Source organism: Orycteropus afer, unplaced genomic scaffold (assembly GCF_000298275.1).
Source record: "Orycteropus afer afer isolate SDZICR_OR568_19922 unplaced genomic scaffold, OryAfe1.0 scaffold00258, whole genome shotgun sequence".
NCBI classification, from domain to species: domain Eukaryota; kingdom Metazoa; phylum Chordata; class Mammalia; order Tubulidentata; family Orycteropodidae; genus Orycteropus; species Orycteropus afer.
This window is the reverse complement of record NW_006921845.1, coordinates 4890827-4907927: the sequence shown is the minus strand read 5'-3', so window position 1 is coordinate 4907927 and position 17101 is coordinate 4890827. Positions and strand designations below refer to the sequence as shown.

At 38.0% G+C, this 17101-nt stretch overlaps 1 protein-coding gene across 1 annotated transcript in view; it reads left to right on the top strand.

Moving 5' to 3' along the window:
- The window catches only part of SORL1 (sortilin related receptor 1), a gene marked incomplete at its 5' end in the record, with an annotated part of 272129 nt that overhangs the window by 231984 nt on the left and 23044 nt on the right, over window positions 1-17101 (top strand). The window contains 3 exons of the mRNA XM_007949949.2: window positions 10515-10597; window positions 11911-12007; window positions 14265-14449. Coding sequence (XP_007948140.2) covers window positions 10515-10597; window positions 11911-12007; window positions 14265-14449 — 365 coding nt within the window. The remainder of the gene's footprint in view (window positions 1-10514; window positions 10598-11910; window positions 12008-14264; window positions 14450-17101) is intronic.

The window sequence follows — 17101 nt, the reverse complement described above, 5'->3', positions numbered from 1 at the left end:
AACTGTCTTTCTGAGGAGTGGCTGGTGGGTTTGAACCACCAGCCTTCTGGTTAGCAGTCACATGCCTTAGGCACGCTGTTACCAGAGCTCCTATTTTGTCCATAAAATCTCAATACTGCAGCACAAGGCTTGAATTTCTTTTTCAGTTCTTTTAGCTTGAGAAATACTGAATGTGTTCTTCCCTTTTGGTTTTCTAACCCCAGGTCTTTGCACATTTCATTATAATTATGCCTTTAAATTGACTTTGCTTTCTTGAGCTGCTCTTTGACAACCTCTGTTCAGCTCTTTTATCATGCCATTTCTTCCATTTGCATTAGATACTTTCTGTTTAAGAGCAAATTTCATAGTCTCTTCTGACATCCATTTTGGTCTTTTCTTCCTTTCTTGTCTTCTTAATGACCTTTTGCTTTCTTCGTGGATGATATTCTTTATGTCTTCTGACAATTCATCTTGTTTTTGGTCATCGGTGTTCAATGTGTCAAATCTATTCTTTGGGTGGTCTCTAAATTCAGATGGGATACAGTAAAGGTCATATTTGGGGGCTTGTGGACTTATTTTAATTATCTCCAGCTTCAACTTGAACTTGTCTCTGAGTAGTTGATGGTCTTTTCCACAGTTGGCTTCTGGCTTTGGTTTGGCTGAAGATACTGAGCTTCTCCATCTCTTCTTCCCACAGATGTAGTCAATCTGATTCCTGTGTATTCCATCTGGGGAGGTCCATGTATATAGCTGCCATGTATGTTGTTGGAAAAAGGTATTTACAATGAATAAGTCGTTGGTCTTGCAAAATTCTGTGATGCAATCTCCAGCGTCATTTCTGTTACCAAGGCCATATTTTCCTACTACTGGTGATTCATCTTTGTTTCCAACTTTCACATCCCAGTCATCAGTAATAATCAATACATCTTGATTGCATATTTGGTCAATTTCAGACTTCAGAAGTTGAGTTTCTTCATCATTGGCTTTAGTGGTTGGTGGATAAATTTGAATAATAGTGTTAACTAGTCTTCCTTGTAGGTGTATGAATATTATCTTATCACTGACAGAATTGTACTTCAGGATAGATCTTGAAACATTTTTGATGACAATGAATGCCATGCCATTCCTCTTCAATCTGTCATTCCCAGTATAGTTGTCTGATTCACAATGGCCAAAAGCAGTCCATTTCACCTCACTAATTCCTAGGATATCAATCTATATGCATTTCATTTCATTTTTGACAAATTCCAATTTTCCTAGATTTATACTTCATACATTCCATGTTCCAGCTATTAATAGATGTTTGCAGCTGTTTCTTCCCATCTTGAGTCATGCTACATGAGCAAATGGAGGTCCCAAAAGCTTTACTCCATTCACGTCATTAAGGTCAGCCCTGCTTTGAGGAGGCAACCTTCCCCAGTTGTATTTTGAGTGCTTTCCAACCTGAGGGGCTCATGTTCCAGCACTGTATGGAACATATTTCAGGGCTATTCATAAAATTTTCCAGTAGTGTATGAGGCAGTGTTTTACCACTATTCATAAGATTTTCACTGGCCAGTACTTTCAGAAGTGGATGGCCCCTTTCTTCTTCCAAGTCTGCCTTTGTCTGGAAGCTCCACAGAAACCTGTCCATCGTGGATGACCTTGCTGGTATTTGAAATACCGGTGGCACAGCCTGCAGCTTCACAACAACATGCAAGCCACAACAGTTTGACAAACTGACAGACGAATGGTGTACCAGTAGTGTATGAGACTTCCAATCTCTCCACATTGCTCACCAGCATTTGTTATTTTCTGTCTTGCTTGCTGTTATTGCAGGGATGAGATGAAACCTCATTTCTTTCTTTTTTTTGATTTGCATCTCTCTAATGGCTGATGATTGCGAGTATTTCTTCATGTGTGTTGGCTGCTTGAATATCTTCTTTGGTAATGTGTCTGTTCAAGTCCTCTGCCTGTTTTTTAATTGGATTGTTTGTTTTTTTGTTGTTGAGGTGTTGACATTTTCTATACATTTTAGAGATATGGAAGTCCCTTGTCAGATATGTCAGTACCAAATACTTCTTTCCAATCTGTAAGTTCTCTTTCTTTTTTTTTTTTCCCAGAAGTCTTTTGATATGCAAAATAATTTAATTATTAGATGGTCCCAGTCATCTAGTTTATCTTCTGCAGTTTGTGCATTTTTTGGTTATGCTTAATAGTCTCTTTATGCTATAAATCAGAGCCCCTAAGTTTGCCCCTACTTTTTTTAAATGAATTTTATAGTTTCAGATTTTACATGTAGGTCTTGGATCCATGTTTTGTTTGTTTTTGTGTATGGTGTGAGGTATGAATCGTGTTTCATTTTTCTGCAAATTGGTCTCCAGTTTTGCCAGCAGCACTTGTTAAAGAAACTATCTCTTCCCCATTTAATGGGTTTTAGCCATTTGTCAAAGATCAACTAGGTGGTTAGATTTCTGAATTCTCAATTCTGTTCCACTGGTCTATGTTTCTATCATTGTACCAATACCAAGCTGTTTTGACTTCCACAGCTGTATAGTAGATTTTGAGAGTGGGGAGTGTGAGATCTCCTACTTTGTTCTTCTTCTTCTTCAGTAGTGCTTTGCTTATTTGAGGTCTTTTTACTTTCTGTATAGAATTTGTGATTGGTTTTTCCATGTCCTTAAAGAATAATTTTGGAATCTGAATCAGGATTGCATGGAATCCAAAGGTAGCTTTTAGAATGTTTATGGAATTTAGAGTGGTATTACATTGAGTATATTGCTAATCATAAGGCTGGCGGTTCAAACCCACCAACCGCTCCTTGGAAGGAAGGTTGGGCAATCCTACTTCCGTAGTGATACTGCCTCGGAAACCTAAGGAGGGGTCGCTATGAGTCGGGGCCAACTCGACGGCACACAACAACATTGAATTCTTTGGGTAGTATTAACATTTTTACAGTGTTCACTCTTCCTGTCCATGAACATAGTATGTTCTTCCATTCATGTATGTCTCTTATAGTTTCTAATGTTTTGTAGTTTTCTTTGTTTAGGTATTTTGTGTCCTTGGTAAGATTTACTCCTAAGTATTTTATCTTTTTAGTAGCTATTGTAAATGATATTGCTTTCCTTATTTCCCTTTCAGAGATTTCTTTGTTAATGTAGAGGAATCTGATTATTTATTGTATGCTGATTTTGTATCATGCCACTTTGCTGAAACTATCAATTAGTTCTGGTAGTTTTCTTGCTAAGTCTTTTGGTTCTTCTATGTATAGGATCATGCTATCTGTAGAGAGAGAGAGAGTTTTATTTCTTTGCCAATTTGGATGCCTTTATTTCTTTTTCTTGCCATATTGCCCTGGATAGGACTTCCAATACTAAGTTGAATGGAAGTGATGATAGAGAGCAGCCTTGTCTGGCTCCCGTTTCCAAGGGAAATGCTTCAAGTCTCTCTCCATTGAGAAAAATGTTGGGGTTGTTTTTGCATATATGCCCTTTAATATGTTGAGGAATGTGCTTTGTATTCCTATTTTGCTGAGAGTTTTTATCAGAAATGGATGTCAGATTTTATCAAATGCCTTTTCTGCATCAATTGATACAACATATGATTCTTTTGTTTTATTTATGTGATGGATTATGTTGATTATTTTTCATATATTGAACCATTCGTATATACCTGATACGAATACTACTTGATCATGGTGTATTATTATTACTATTATTTTGATATATTATTGGAATCTATTGGCTTGGATTTTGTTGAAGATTTTTGTATCTAGAGGGATATTGATTTGCACTTTTCCTTTTTCGTGGTGTCTTTGCCTTGTTTTGCTATCAGGATTATGCTTGCTTCATAAAATGAATTTGGGAGTATTCCATCCTTTTCTGTGTTCTGGAATAATTTAAGATCGATTGGTATCCGCTCTTCTCTGAATGTTTGGTAGAATTATCTAGTGAAACTGTCTAGGTCAGGTCTATTTTTTGTTGGTAGATATTTTATGACCTGTTTAATTTCTTCTTTTGTTATGGGTCCATTCAAATTTTCAACATCTGTCTCTTAGTTTAGGTAAATAGTTTGTTTCTAGAAATGTTTCAGTTTCTTCTAGGTTTTCAAATTTGTTGGAGTATAGTTTTCCATAGTATCCTGATATTATCCTTTTTGTTTCAGTCAGTTCTGTTGTGACTTTATCATTTTGTGTCTTATTCATGTAATTTGCATCTTCTCCTTCTTTTCTTTTGTTAAATTTGCCATTGGTTTGTCAATTTCATGAATCTTTTCAAAGAACCAACTTCTAGTTTTGGTCATTCTTGTTTTTTTGTTTGTTTGTCTCATTTATTTCTGCTCAGATCTTTATTACCTCTTTTCTTCTGGTGTTGCAAAAAGTATGTGGAGTTGGCATCTTCTGACCTCCTCTAACTTCATAAGGGGGAGAGAGAAGTACTATCAGCAGCCCAAGGCTTATTTCTGTGAGGCTAGATATGCCACAACCATCCAGCCTTTTTATCAACTCTAACACAAACTGTCCCTCCCACAGCACTCACTACTTCTCTGCTGGATTGAATAATTCATTGCGGTGACCACACAGAACTAACTAACCAACAATACTCAAAATTGTGGAGTTTATTAGGGAAGTAACAGGTTACAATTCAGGGTCAGGAACACGCTTAGGATACAGTTCCTTGTTCAGGGCAGTCTTCCCTCTGTTATTCCCCCAGGCATACCTCTCTGGCCTCTTGGCCTGGCACCTGCCCTGCTTAGGCAAGTGTTACAAAGTTCCTTTAACTCTGCTGATAGGTACAGCTAGGTGCACCCAACTCCATGAGCAAGCCTCTTGCCCAAAGACATTCATCTTTCTTGCTCTGTGGGCTGGCAAGCCTACCACCCTGTCTCATGCCACTTGGTTCCTCTGTGATTGTCTCAGTTGGTCGTCTCTGCCAAGGAGCTCCAGTGCAGGAATCTTGGGACCAAGGATTCCCTCCACTCCACCTCCAGCTCTTCTCTCTTGATGGGAGTGAGACCCGCCCTTCTGCCTCTAGGCGGGTCATTTTAAGCCCAGCAGCATAGCAAAACTAACCTATCCTCACAGTAGAGTTCCACACACATTATTTGTGTGGTCCCACCCTGTAATCTGGTGAAAGTCACAAAGACCATGGCTAGAAAAAGCCATACTAAGTAAGTCATTGCATCACAAGTAACTATAGGCTTTTTTTTTTTTTTTAATTTTATTTTGCTGCTCTTTTTCTAATTGTTACAGATGTTCAGTTAAGGTGTTGATTTTGTCTCTTCTTTTTTGATGTGTATGTTTATTACTATAAATTGCCCTCTGATCATTGATTTTGCTGTGTCCCATAGACTTTGGTATGTTGTGTTTCATTCTCGTTTGATTCAAGGAATTTTTTCATTTCATTTTTTATTTCTTCTATTACCCAGTAGTATTTAAGGAGGATGTTATTTACTTTCTATGTGTTTGCTTATTTTTCCTTGATCTTCCTATTGTTGATTTCTAGTTTCATAGCATTGTAATCTGAGAAGATGCTTTACAATATTTCAAAGTCTTTAAATTTATGAGGCTTGCTTTGTGGCCAAATAGTTTATTCTGGAGAATGGTCCATGTGCACTGGAAAAGAATGTATACTGTGCCTTTGTTTGGGTGGAGTGCTCTGTAGATGTCTATAAGGTTATATTGGTTCTGTATTGTTTAGTCTTGCTGTGTCTTTGTTGAGTTTCTTTCTAGTTGCTCTGTCTTTCATCGAAAGTGGTATATTAAAGCCTCTCCTACTGTTACTGTGGAGTTGTCTACTTCTTTTTTGTTAGTTCTGTTAAAGTTTGATTTATGTATTTTGGAGCTCTTTCATTGGGTGCATAGATATTTTTATATTTACTTTATATTTCTTCTTTTGTTTATAGGTCTGTTCAAATTTTCAGCATCTGTTTCTGTTAGTTTAGGTAATCATTATATAATATCTTTCCTTGTCTCTTGTGGTGGTTTTTGTCTCAAAGTCTAATTTATCAGAAATTAATTTTGCCACTCCTACTCTGTTTTGATTGCCATTGGCTTGAGATCTTTTTTTATTTTTCCCCAACCTTTGATTTTTAATCTGCTTTTAGCAGTGTCTAAGGTATATTTCTTCTAGACAGCATATTGATGGGGTCATGTTTTCTTACCCATTTTGCAACTTTCTGTCTCTTGATTGGTGTATTTAATCCATATGCATACAGTATAATTATTGACAAGTATGAATTTGTTGGTGTCATTTTGTTATGTTTTTTTGTGGTGTTGCTGATTTTTCTGTTCCACAATTTTCTGTGCTGAGCTCATTTTGTTCATTAATTTTTTAAAATCATTTGCTTCATTGCTATTGCTTTAGTATTTGCTAAAGATTTATGCCCTTTCCTCTTTTATTTTGATGGGAATGATTATTAATTTTCTTTGAGGTTACCTGTGATTTAGTTTGTCCTTCCAAGGTTTAAAACAGTCTGTTCTATCTCAAAGTTGTCTTTACTTTCTCTCCATTTGGAAGTTCTGTAACTATCATTTATGTATTTCCCTCTTAATTTCTTTGTGGTTTTCCTCATTTACAAATTGATGTCTCTGGTTCCCTGTTTTCAGTCTTGTAAGTTTATTTTACTTTGGATACTTCTATATCTGGGTTGGATGCTGGGTTATGTTGTGTGTTAATCACAGTTGTTGTCTGCTGTTGTTGGTTCTCTGTCCAAAGGAATTTCTTTAGCATCTCTTGTATGGTTGGTCTGATTTTTACAATTTTTCTTCATTTCTTAAATCTGGAAATGTCCATTATTGTTGAAGAACAATTTTGCAGGTTATGTAATTCTTGGTTGGCAATTTTTTTCTTTCAGGGTTTTATATGTGTCATCCCATTGACTTCTTGCGTACATGGTGTCTGCTGAGAAGTCAGAGCTTAGTCTTATTTGTTACCTTTCTATGTAACTCTTTGTTTTCTCTGTGCTGCTTTCAGTATTCTTTCTTTGTCTTTAGTTTTATAAAATTTGATTATGATATTTCTTGGTGATTTTCTTTTAGGGTCTATCCTGTTTGGCATTTGTTGAGCTTCTTGAATGCATATCTTCTCGTCTTTTATCATGTTAGGAAAATTCTCTTCCAACAAATCTTCGACAGTTCCTTCTGAGGTTTTATTTGTCTTTTCCTGTTCTGGAATTCTGATCAAACTTGTTATTCCCCCTTGATGGTGTACCATGTAAATCTTAGGCTTTCTTCATTTTTTTTTTTTCTTTTTTCTGATTGTTCCCTTAACAAAGTAGTATTGAGACATTTGTCTTCAGTGTCACTAATTATGTCTTCCATTGATTCAATTCTACTCCTTCACCCTTTCAATATGTTATATATTTCTGATATCTTAGTGTTAATCAAGGAGCTCTGGTGGTGTAATAGACTGCTACCTAGAAGGTCAGTAGTTCAAACTCACCAGTTGCCTCACAAGAGGAAGATGAGGCAATTTAGTTCTATAAATAATTATAGCCTTGGACACCCAATGGGGGTCACTGTTAGTCAGAATTGACTCAGTGGCAACAGAGGTTTTTGTAGCATTAGTTTTCTGGATTTCTGTTTGCTGTTTTTGTATGTTTTCTAATTTTTCATTTATTTTGTCAGTTCTTGTATTGTTTTTCTAAATTCTTCTAGCATTTTGTTTATATTTTCCTTAATTTTGTCAGTTTTCCTTGATCTATCTCTTAATCCAGTGAAGGTACCTAAATATAATTCTTTTGAATTCCTAGCTCCAGTGCTGTTGCTTCTTCAGGTAGGTTTTCTGGCTGTGTATTCCGATCCTTTGTTTGTACTGCTTTATCTCGCTTCTTAGTGTGAACTGGAATTATAATTTGTCTCCAGGACATTGTGATGCTATACATAAGGTTTTCACTGCCAGTTCTTTGAGAAGTGAATAGCCCCTCCCTTCTTCGAAGTCTGTCCTAGTGTAGAAGCTCCTATGAAACCTGTCTTATCATTGGTGACCCTGCTGGTATTTGAAATGCCAGTGGCATAGCCTCCAGCTCCACAGCAACACGCACACCACCACAGTATGACAAACTGACAGATGAGTGTTGGTGATGTGGTATTTGTATTTAATTGGTGATTGTATGTTAGTATTATTCACTCAGATATTTATGGGTTTTTTTGGCTTTATTTTCTTGTGATATCAGAGTGAGTGAGGTTGGTGTGCTGCTTTATTCACTAGTTTGGCATTGCTTAGACATACCATAGCTATCTCCTGGTAGATATGATAGTGAGAATGTGTGCACAGATCTCTGTTTTTGTAGAGCAGTTGAGGGTAGATTGGGCTGGCATTGGCCATTGTCTGTCATTGATCAGTTGGTGCAGAAGGAGGTTGTAGCCCTCACCTATTAGGTGGGCTGCAGGAGGTACAGATGTTGTCAGGTCATGTGGGCATTGTTGCTTTCTGGTTACCAGCCACCAGTGTGGTTGTCCTTGCAGTCCTTGGCAGTCAGAGCAGATTGTCAGGTTGCCATCCCAATTGGAACGCTTCTTGCAAATATTGAAAATGGCTGTACCTTAGGCCAGTCAGTAGTCCACAGCTCCACTTGTTTCCTTATTGCTGTTTGTATTCAGTTTCTTCTACTACTGGGCATTTAATCTACTTCTTTATCCTTTCCGTTGAAGCTCAGGGTTCCAGGATTATCCTCTTTATCTGCTTCAATTGGTTTCTCTTATCTTTGTTTTTAAGCATCTGGATAGCTTGTCTTCCTATTCTGGCACCTTGCTGGAAGCCCTCCTTCTCTTTAACTTCTTTTATAAGATTTTTTTTTTTAATTTTTATGAATCTCATCTCACATATGTTTTAGTTAGGGTGTATATGGAAGACATCTGTGTTGTGTTTAAAAATATTTGTTCTGAAATATCTGTGACCTTGTATCTGTAAGAATACATATAAGAAGATGACTTGGATGGAACCAGCAGTTCTGTCAGCCAGAAACACCAAATTGATTATTGTAGTGGATTGATAGCAATGATAAAATCTACCATTTATTGGACATTGCACTTGTACTGCGCTCATTGTTTTGCATAAATTGATCTCTTTTAATCCCTATAAGCCATTTAAGGGAAGTATTATCCTCATTTTGTAGCTGAAGAATCTGGGGCTTGGAGAGGCTTATGCCTTACCCCTGTGTCTCCATGATTTTCACTCGTGTCTGCTTTACAGCAGCACCTCAGCTGTTTTTGCTCTGAGTTAACTGCCTGTAACTTCTAGTGTCCTGTCTTCTTCTGTTACTTAATTTTGCACAAGCCCAACATGGTTGATCATCTGGAGGTTTGTAACACATCTCTTTTGCCGCCAAATCATAGTCAACCCCTTTGAGTCTCTGTTGCTTTGTCTGTATAAAGAGAATGTATGTATTCTGAGGGTCTAGTATATAAGTTGTTGCATAAATATTATCTCCCAATAATATTTATTCACTAAGCCCTTTTATATTATGCCTGGTAGAACACTTCCAGCCTTTATGAGGTCAGGCCTTCAAAGTAACAAGCATGAGACCCCTCATTTGAACTGAGAAGGGTTTTTCTCTCTAGCTCTTTCTTTTTGCCCCCTCAACACTCAATTTGAGTTCAGATCATTTTGAGAAAGCAGATTGCTTATTGCTTCTGTAATCTGTTCTGTGTCTAAAGTGGGGCTTTATTAACAGGGAAGAGAGAAAGAAAGAAGGAACATAATAGTTGAGTGTTAGGCATTTCACATGTACTATTTTAGTTAATTTTCACAGCTGTGTGGTCTGTGGGTGGTGCAAACAATTCACACACTTGGCTGCTGACCAAAAAGTTGGAGGTTCAAGTCCATCCAGAGGTGCCTTGGAAGAAAGTCCTGTAGATCTACTTTGGGAAAAATAAGCCATTGAAAACCTTGTGGAACACAGTTGTACTCTGACACACATGGGGTCCTCATAAGTCAGAGTCTACTAGGATGGCAACTGTTATGTTGTGAAGTGTAGATACTATCTCTAGGCTCAATGAGAATAACTAACTTGCTCTATGTTATGTCGTTGCCAGATGTCAGAATAGAAATTTGAACTTGAATTTGTCAGACTCCAGAGACCACGTTCTTTCCATTTTGCCACACACACATTTACAATTAGTAATTTATGATTCACACTTCTGTCATTCTTCGGAAGGGACTGAGACCTTGTTAGTGCCAGTAAAATGACACTTATATGAACTCTGCCCCTTTAAGGACCAGGCTGTGTCCAGGCTGTTTGAGGCATTACATAATGGAACTTTTCTACACAAATGAATTGCCAGGGTAGCTGAGCAAGCCAGCATAGTTATGTGTTCACCAAGCAACTCTGGATCCAACTTCAGCTTCGGGAAAACAGTGGAAAAGAGATAGAAGAGTCAAAACAGCCAAAGAAATGCCCTTTCTTCCCTAACTGAAAGATCACTTTGTCTGTTGAGAAAAAAACTCCTAAATCCTGCCTTCCTCACTTTTCATCATGTGCTCTCTCTTTTTCAATTCTTTTATTTATTTATTTTATTGTGTTTTGGGTGCAAATGAATTCTTTTTTGTTTCCAGTGATCCCACCACCAAATATCCACATTGACAGCTACAGTGAAAATTCTCTAAGCTTTACCCTGACCATGGATAGTGACATCAAGGTAATGTTGAAATTTCAAAGTAGCATTTTGATGAGGCTTTCCTTTGTATGGGAACCAAGACAACATAGTACAGGGAGATTAAGGAAAAGGAATGGCTTGATCAGGGGAAACTGAAAGATCATAACTAGTTTGGTGCATCCTCCCACAAAGAACAACTTGAGTCTTCCACATGTAATTATTCTGCCTCAGCCTGGTGCCTTTTTTTAAAAAGAAAAAAAAAAAAAAGGAAAAAGAAAAACCCTATAATTAAATGGTTCACAGCTATGGTGCAAATAAAGAGTTGGCATTAACAGAATATGTGTGCCCTGTAATTTTCAGCTTTATTGGATTTCCTGGTGCTTAAGCGCTAATGCAGAGGTTCCCACAGGGTTGCTCTCAACCTTCTTGTGAGATGCTCGGATACTTTGGAAACATACCCACCTGATATCCACCTTATAATCCCCTCTTCTAGCACCACCCTCCCTTCCCCTTGGACCACCTGCACTGCCAACTTCACCATAGTTAGCAGTGTCTGTGTAGTTTCTCATATTGAAAGTCCACCCCCCTGATAGTGTTCTTTCTTGACTATTTGTCCATCCTGGCATCCCTACCCCCCATTGAGTTGTGGGAAATACATTCTTTAGAGTCCTTATGCCAACACAGCAATATCTCTGTTGATTTCCATTTGCTAACCTACAATTCAATAGCATACCTTTGGCTTCAAAGAGGGAGGGTCAATGCAAGAAATGGCCTTCTGTGCATCTCATCTGTAGTCTTTGGAGTTGGGAACATTTGTTTGCTGTCCTCTACTTACAGAGCTTTAGATCAGATCCTCCTGTCAGCTCAGGACTTGGAAAAGGTAGTCTTCCCTGTTCAGATGCATTTACTCCTGTCAGACAGAGAGTACTGACTCTCCCGCTTTGTGTTGCCCTCTTGGTCATGAGTACAGGAAAACCTGAGCTGAGATTTATCCTTAACTACCTTTGCTCTTTCTCGGCCTAATTATCTATTTACCATTTCTACTTTCTGTCTTTATGAATTGATAATTGTCCTTTTATTCTGCAATCATTTTCTTTGTTTTATTGAATCTGTATTTTGTACAATAAATGGTCTCACATTTGTTTTTAGAAGTTGGTGGATTATATCTAAATATTATTTGCTGATCACACAAATAGAACTAGTTTTAAAATCAAAAGAAATAGCCCATTTGTAGTAAGAAAAATGGGATAAGAATCACTAGAAAAAGGGGTGTATTTTTAATTGTGCACCACACAGTTCCATGTGCTCTGTGACTGCGTAGCTGTTCCTGTAATATGTTTCTTGGTCCTTTGCAGGTGAATGGCTATGTGGTAAACATTTTCTGGGCATTTGACACCCACAGACAAGAGAGGAGAATTTTGAACTTCCGAGGGAGTCACTTGTCACACAAAGGTAACACCTGGGTGCTAGTCAGTATGCTAACAGGAAGGAGTAAGGGATGGATAGACCAGGGCTTTCTTGACAGTGGAACCCTGGGTGGTGTAAACAATTAATGCTCTTAACTGAAAGTTTGGCAGTTTGAGTCCACCCACAGGCATCTTGGAAGACATGCTTCCAAAATATGAGCCATTGAAAACCTGTGGAGCACAGCTCTGCTCTCACACACATGGGATCGCCATGTGTTGGGACTGAATTGAATGGCAGCTGGTGTTCACTTTTCCTGTTGTGTGTGGTGCTTGGGGCAGGTAGGTAATGGTATCTTCTCTGAAGACTATTGCTGATGGAACAGTTCCTATCAGTTGAGGAGAGTATAAGTAGGACTGCCTCCAGGTAGAGGGATACACTGGATGGCCTCCTCAAGGCCCCAACTGGTGGCTCTTTAAGGATGTTGGGGAGGAAAATGGAGGGAAAACTGGAAAGTGACCAGATTAACTGCTCACAGGTGACTTTTGGTTCCCAAAGAAACAGCTCCTATATTTAATTACCTGTCAGTCTTTTTGGTTTGCTCTTGTATAATTGGCATTCAGTAAATAATGTTGAATGACTGAACGCACAAACAAAGGAAGGAAGTAGTCCAATTCTCCTTCTATCTGTGCAAAGGCTGATCCTCAATTGTAGTTATCAAATATGAAAATGTGTTACAAAGGTAAGGTTTTGATTTATTTCAAAGAGAAAGCCTTCAATGGCAAAGGCTGCCTCTGAATGTTGAGAGTGGCATAGGAGCTTCTATCGACACATTCTTTTAGCCTGTTTATAAAGCATGTTCAGTTATATTTCATTCAATTTTAGTTATAACCTTAGAAAACAAATTACATGTGTTCTATTACTGTCCCCCACCCCAAAGCTGAAGATCTGCTGAGTTAAGTAACTTACCCAAGGAAGATACGTAAAAATAAAAATAACATTGCATACCTACTGTGTGTAGGCACTTACCTAGGCATTCTATGGATACTGCTTTCCTGTCCTAATAACTCTGGGACACATCATTTTACAGATAAGAAACTAAAGTTCAGAGATTAATTTAATTTACTGACCAGGACCGGAACCCACGTCTTTATAATTCCAAAGTCTGTAACCAGCATAGCCTCAAAATCACAGCATTAGAATTTGGCAGAATCAGGAATACAGGTCTACAGAAATCAAAATACAGGTCTTAGCAGCTATTGTGTAAATAAAGTAAAGGCTAGCTCTACATTAATCCTCACGCCAATTGTTTTACAGACATTTTCTTTTTTTAATTTCCTGAATAGCTAGCTGTTTAAAAGTGCTGTTATTTTAAAAACAAGGAAATAGTCTTAAAGAAGTTAAATATGTTACCCAAAGTTATGCAACTACCAAGTAAAGAGTTACACCTTGAACTCAAATCCTTCTGATTCTGAAGACCATATTCCTAATCTATCTTCCCCTTTGTGCACTGCTGTTTTGTTTTTTACAAATTTACCCTAATTATAAAAGGAGCACATATTTATTAAAAAAAATTTAGAAAACCCACACAAAAATAAAGAAAACTAAAATTTCCCATAATTTTACTTCCCAGAGAAGTCATTTTTACATTTTGCATACCTATTAAATTGATGGTTTTATTTTCTGTGAAGTGACTTCTATATATATATTTTTTAATAAATTAGAATAATGTTGTCTGTGGTTTTATATTTTGCCTTTTTCACATAACATGATACTGCGATTTTCCTGTAACATCAAATATTCTTTGAAAACACAACTTACAGTATATGGAATGCATACAGTAAGGTTTATTAACTATCACTGGACAATTAGACTATGTACATTATTTTTCTGTTGTAACAAACACTGATGAACGTTTTTGTTACAGAGGTTTCATTATCTTGACTGGGTTGCAAGATATGAAGATTTTCAAAGCTCTGTTACACAAGGCCAAATGGCTTTCTAAGAATTTGGTACCAATTTGTATCTCTAGAAGGCAAACTGAAATAAATTACCTAGTGCCCATGTATCTATCCAATATTACACGTAATAAACAACAACAAAACAAAAGAACCAAGCCCACTGCCATTGTAAAATATGGTGAATCAATTTGTGTGCTAATGAAAGCCCTACAATAGGTGGAACTTACCTGTATGACATTGAGATACTACATTTGAGTTTTTTAAAAATAGGGTATATATATTATGATGCAAATACTTGATGTTACTTTAGCTTCCTCCTGACATCACCTTGCCCATGTTTTCAGTCGGCAATCTGACAGCTCACACCTCCTATGAGATTTCTGCCTGGGCCAGGACTGACTTAGGGGACAGTCCTTTAGCATTTGAGCATGTCATGACCAAAGGGACTCGCCCACCTGCTCCTAGCCTCAAAGCCAAGGCCGTCAATCAGACTGCTGTGGAATGCACCTGGACTGGCCCCAGGAATGTGGTAAGTTGATCAGGATGACATCACAAATTGAGTCTGGACTCTCTCTGACCACTGGAAAGTCCCAGACCTTTCTTCTTTGTTGCTGCTTCTTCCTTTCTCACCCTAAACACAAGATACCCCCTAAATCTGTTCTGGGTTACCTTGTAAAGAAAACTGGCATCCCGGGCCCAACATCACTTTCCACACCATGGCCTGGCATCTGAGAGGTAGTACCCCATGCTGCTTGCTGTTCAATAGATCTTGAGAGTTCCTGTGCTTGAAAATTGACTGTGGGTCATGGGCTTGGTAAGAAGTCACTAGCAGTGACAGTGAGTATTATAACCAAGTACCTTGCTTCCAGCTTCCCGAGCCCCTCTTCACCTATGTGACTGCCTCTCTGACCAGGTCCTCCTAAGCAAGCATGTACCCACATTCATTCCAATATCCTCGCTGCATGGGTATACAGCTCTTTGTTTTCTTTTATTTCTGTAGGTTTTTTATGATTAGTTTTGTGCTTCTTTATGATTCTGACTTTTTGCTTTCCACCCTTCCCCAAAGTATGCCTTACTTTTCTTTTAAGTCAGCCTTCCTGAGGTTCTCAGCACACTCCACTCCCTGGTCCTACCTCTGATTCTTGGCTTATGCTATTTCTTCTCTCTAGTTTTCTTCCCTCCCCTGCAACCAAATCCTGATCTCTTTCCTTTATGAACTCCTAAAATATTGCAAGTGTGTACCACAGTGTTTTATTAGATTATGCTTTATCCTGTTTGATATATTCTGTTGTTACAAAGTAGTTTGTGAGCTCCTTGAAGGTAAAGATTGTTTTCTGGATTTTCCAAATAGAAAAAGCATACAAAACTAAAAACTAAGCACATAAGTGGGCCCTAGTCAGTCCTTAGTGATTAAGAAGTAGAAGCACAGCTCATGTCTTATCTTCTCAAAGTATTCCTAGTGTGCATTTTGGTATTTGATTTGTGGGGAAGTAACCAAGGTTTCATACAGTTGTCTGTAAGGTCAGTGGTGATGAAGGAAGGAGAAGTAAGATTTACTGAGCACCCAGTATATGGCAGGTATAATGCAAAACCCTTTATAAATATCCTCATGCTAATGCTTTCATCAGCTCTATGGAGTAAATGTTGTTATGTGCCATCGAGTTAGACCCGACTCATAGTGACCTCTCCTTGGGTTTCTGAGGCAGTATGGCTACAGAAATAGATTGCTCAACCTTCCTTCTGAGGAGTGGATGGTGGGTTTGAACTGCCAGCCTTCAGGTTAGCAGTCAAGTGCTTTTAGGCACTATACCACCAGAACTCTCAAGGAGTAAATAATCCCAATTTTACGAATGAGAAAACTGAGGCTCAGAGAAGCTCAGCAGCTTGCCAGAGTTGAAGCTCTAGTACACAGTAGACTCTGCATTTGAGCTCAGGTTCAGGTAGTTTAGCAGTCTCTTTGTATACTCTAGAACCTGCTTCTGAGGCAAGGGCAGTTAGGAGATGCCTAGGACTCCCTGTTACCTTGGGGTAGATTTTACTCATAAGGGCATAATTATCTTATCACATCTAACTATCTTCACAGAGTAGAGCATAATGATAAGAACACTAGAATGTGAAGAACAAAGTAGGAGGCCTCATACTTCATAATCTCAAAAGTTACTATACAACCACAGTAATCAAAACAGCTTGATACTGATTAAATGACAGACACATAGACCAATGGAATAGAATCAAGAACCCAGAAGTAAATCCATCATCTTTGGGAAGCTGATCTTCAACAAAGGGTCAAAGGCCATTCAATGGGGAAAGAAACAGTCTTTTTAACAAATGGTGGTGGCAAAACTGGATATTCATTTGCAGAAAAATGAAATGGAATTCATAATTCACACTATACAAAGCTAACACAAAATGAATCAAAGACCTAAATGTTAAAGCTAAAACCATGAAGTTCCTGGAAGATAACATAGGTACAAAACTCAAGGACCTAATTTTTGGCATAAATAATCTATCAAAGATAACTGTGAATACACAAACACCAGAAGACAAATTAGATAACTGAGAGCTCCTAAAAATGAAATGGGAAGAACACACTCAGCATTTCTCAAGCTGAAAGAATTGAAGAAAAAATTTAAGCCTCAAGTTGAAATATTGAGAGATTCTATAGGCAAAATATTGAATGATGCAGGAAACATCAAGAGAAGATGGCAGTAATACACAGAATCACTATACCAAAAGGAACTGGTTGATCTTCATCCATTTCAGGAAGTGGCATATGATCTAGAACCAATGGTACTGAAGGAGGAAGTCAAAGCTGCAATGAAAGAATTGGCGAAGAACAAGGCTCTGGGAGTTGACGGAATACCTGTTGAGATATTTCAACAAATGGATGCCCCATTGGAGGCACTCACTTGATTATGCCAAGAGATTTAGAAGACAGCTACCTGGCCAACTGAATGGAAGAGATCCATATTTGTACCCATTCCAAAGAAAGGTGATCCCACAGGTTGTGGAAATTATAGAACAGTATCATTAATATCTCATGCAAGTAAGATCTTACTGAAGGTAATTCAAAAACGTTTGCAGCAATATATTGACAGAGAACTTCCAGAGGTGCAAGCTGGATTCAGAAGAGGATGTGGAACAAGGGATATCATAGCTGTTGTCAGATGGATCTTGGCTC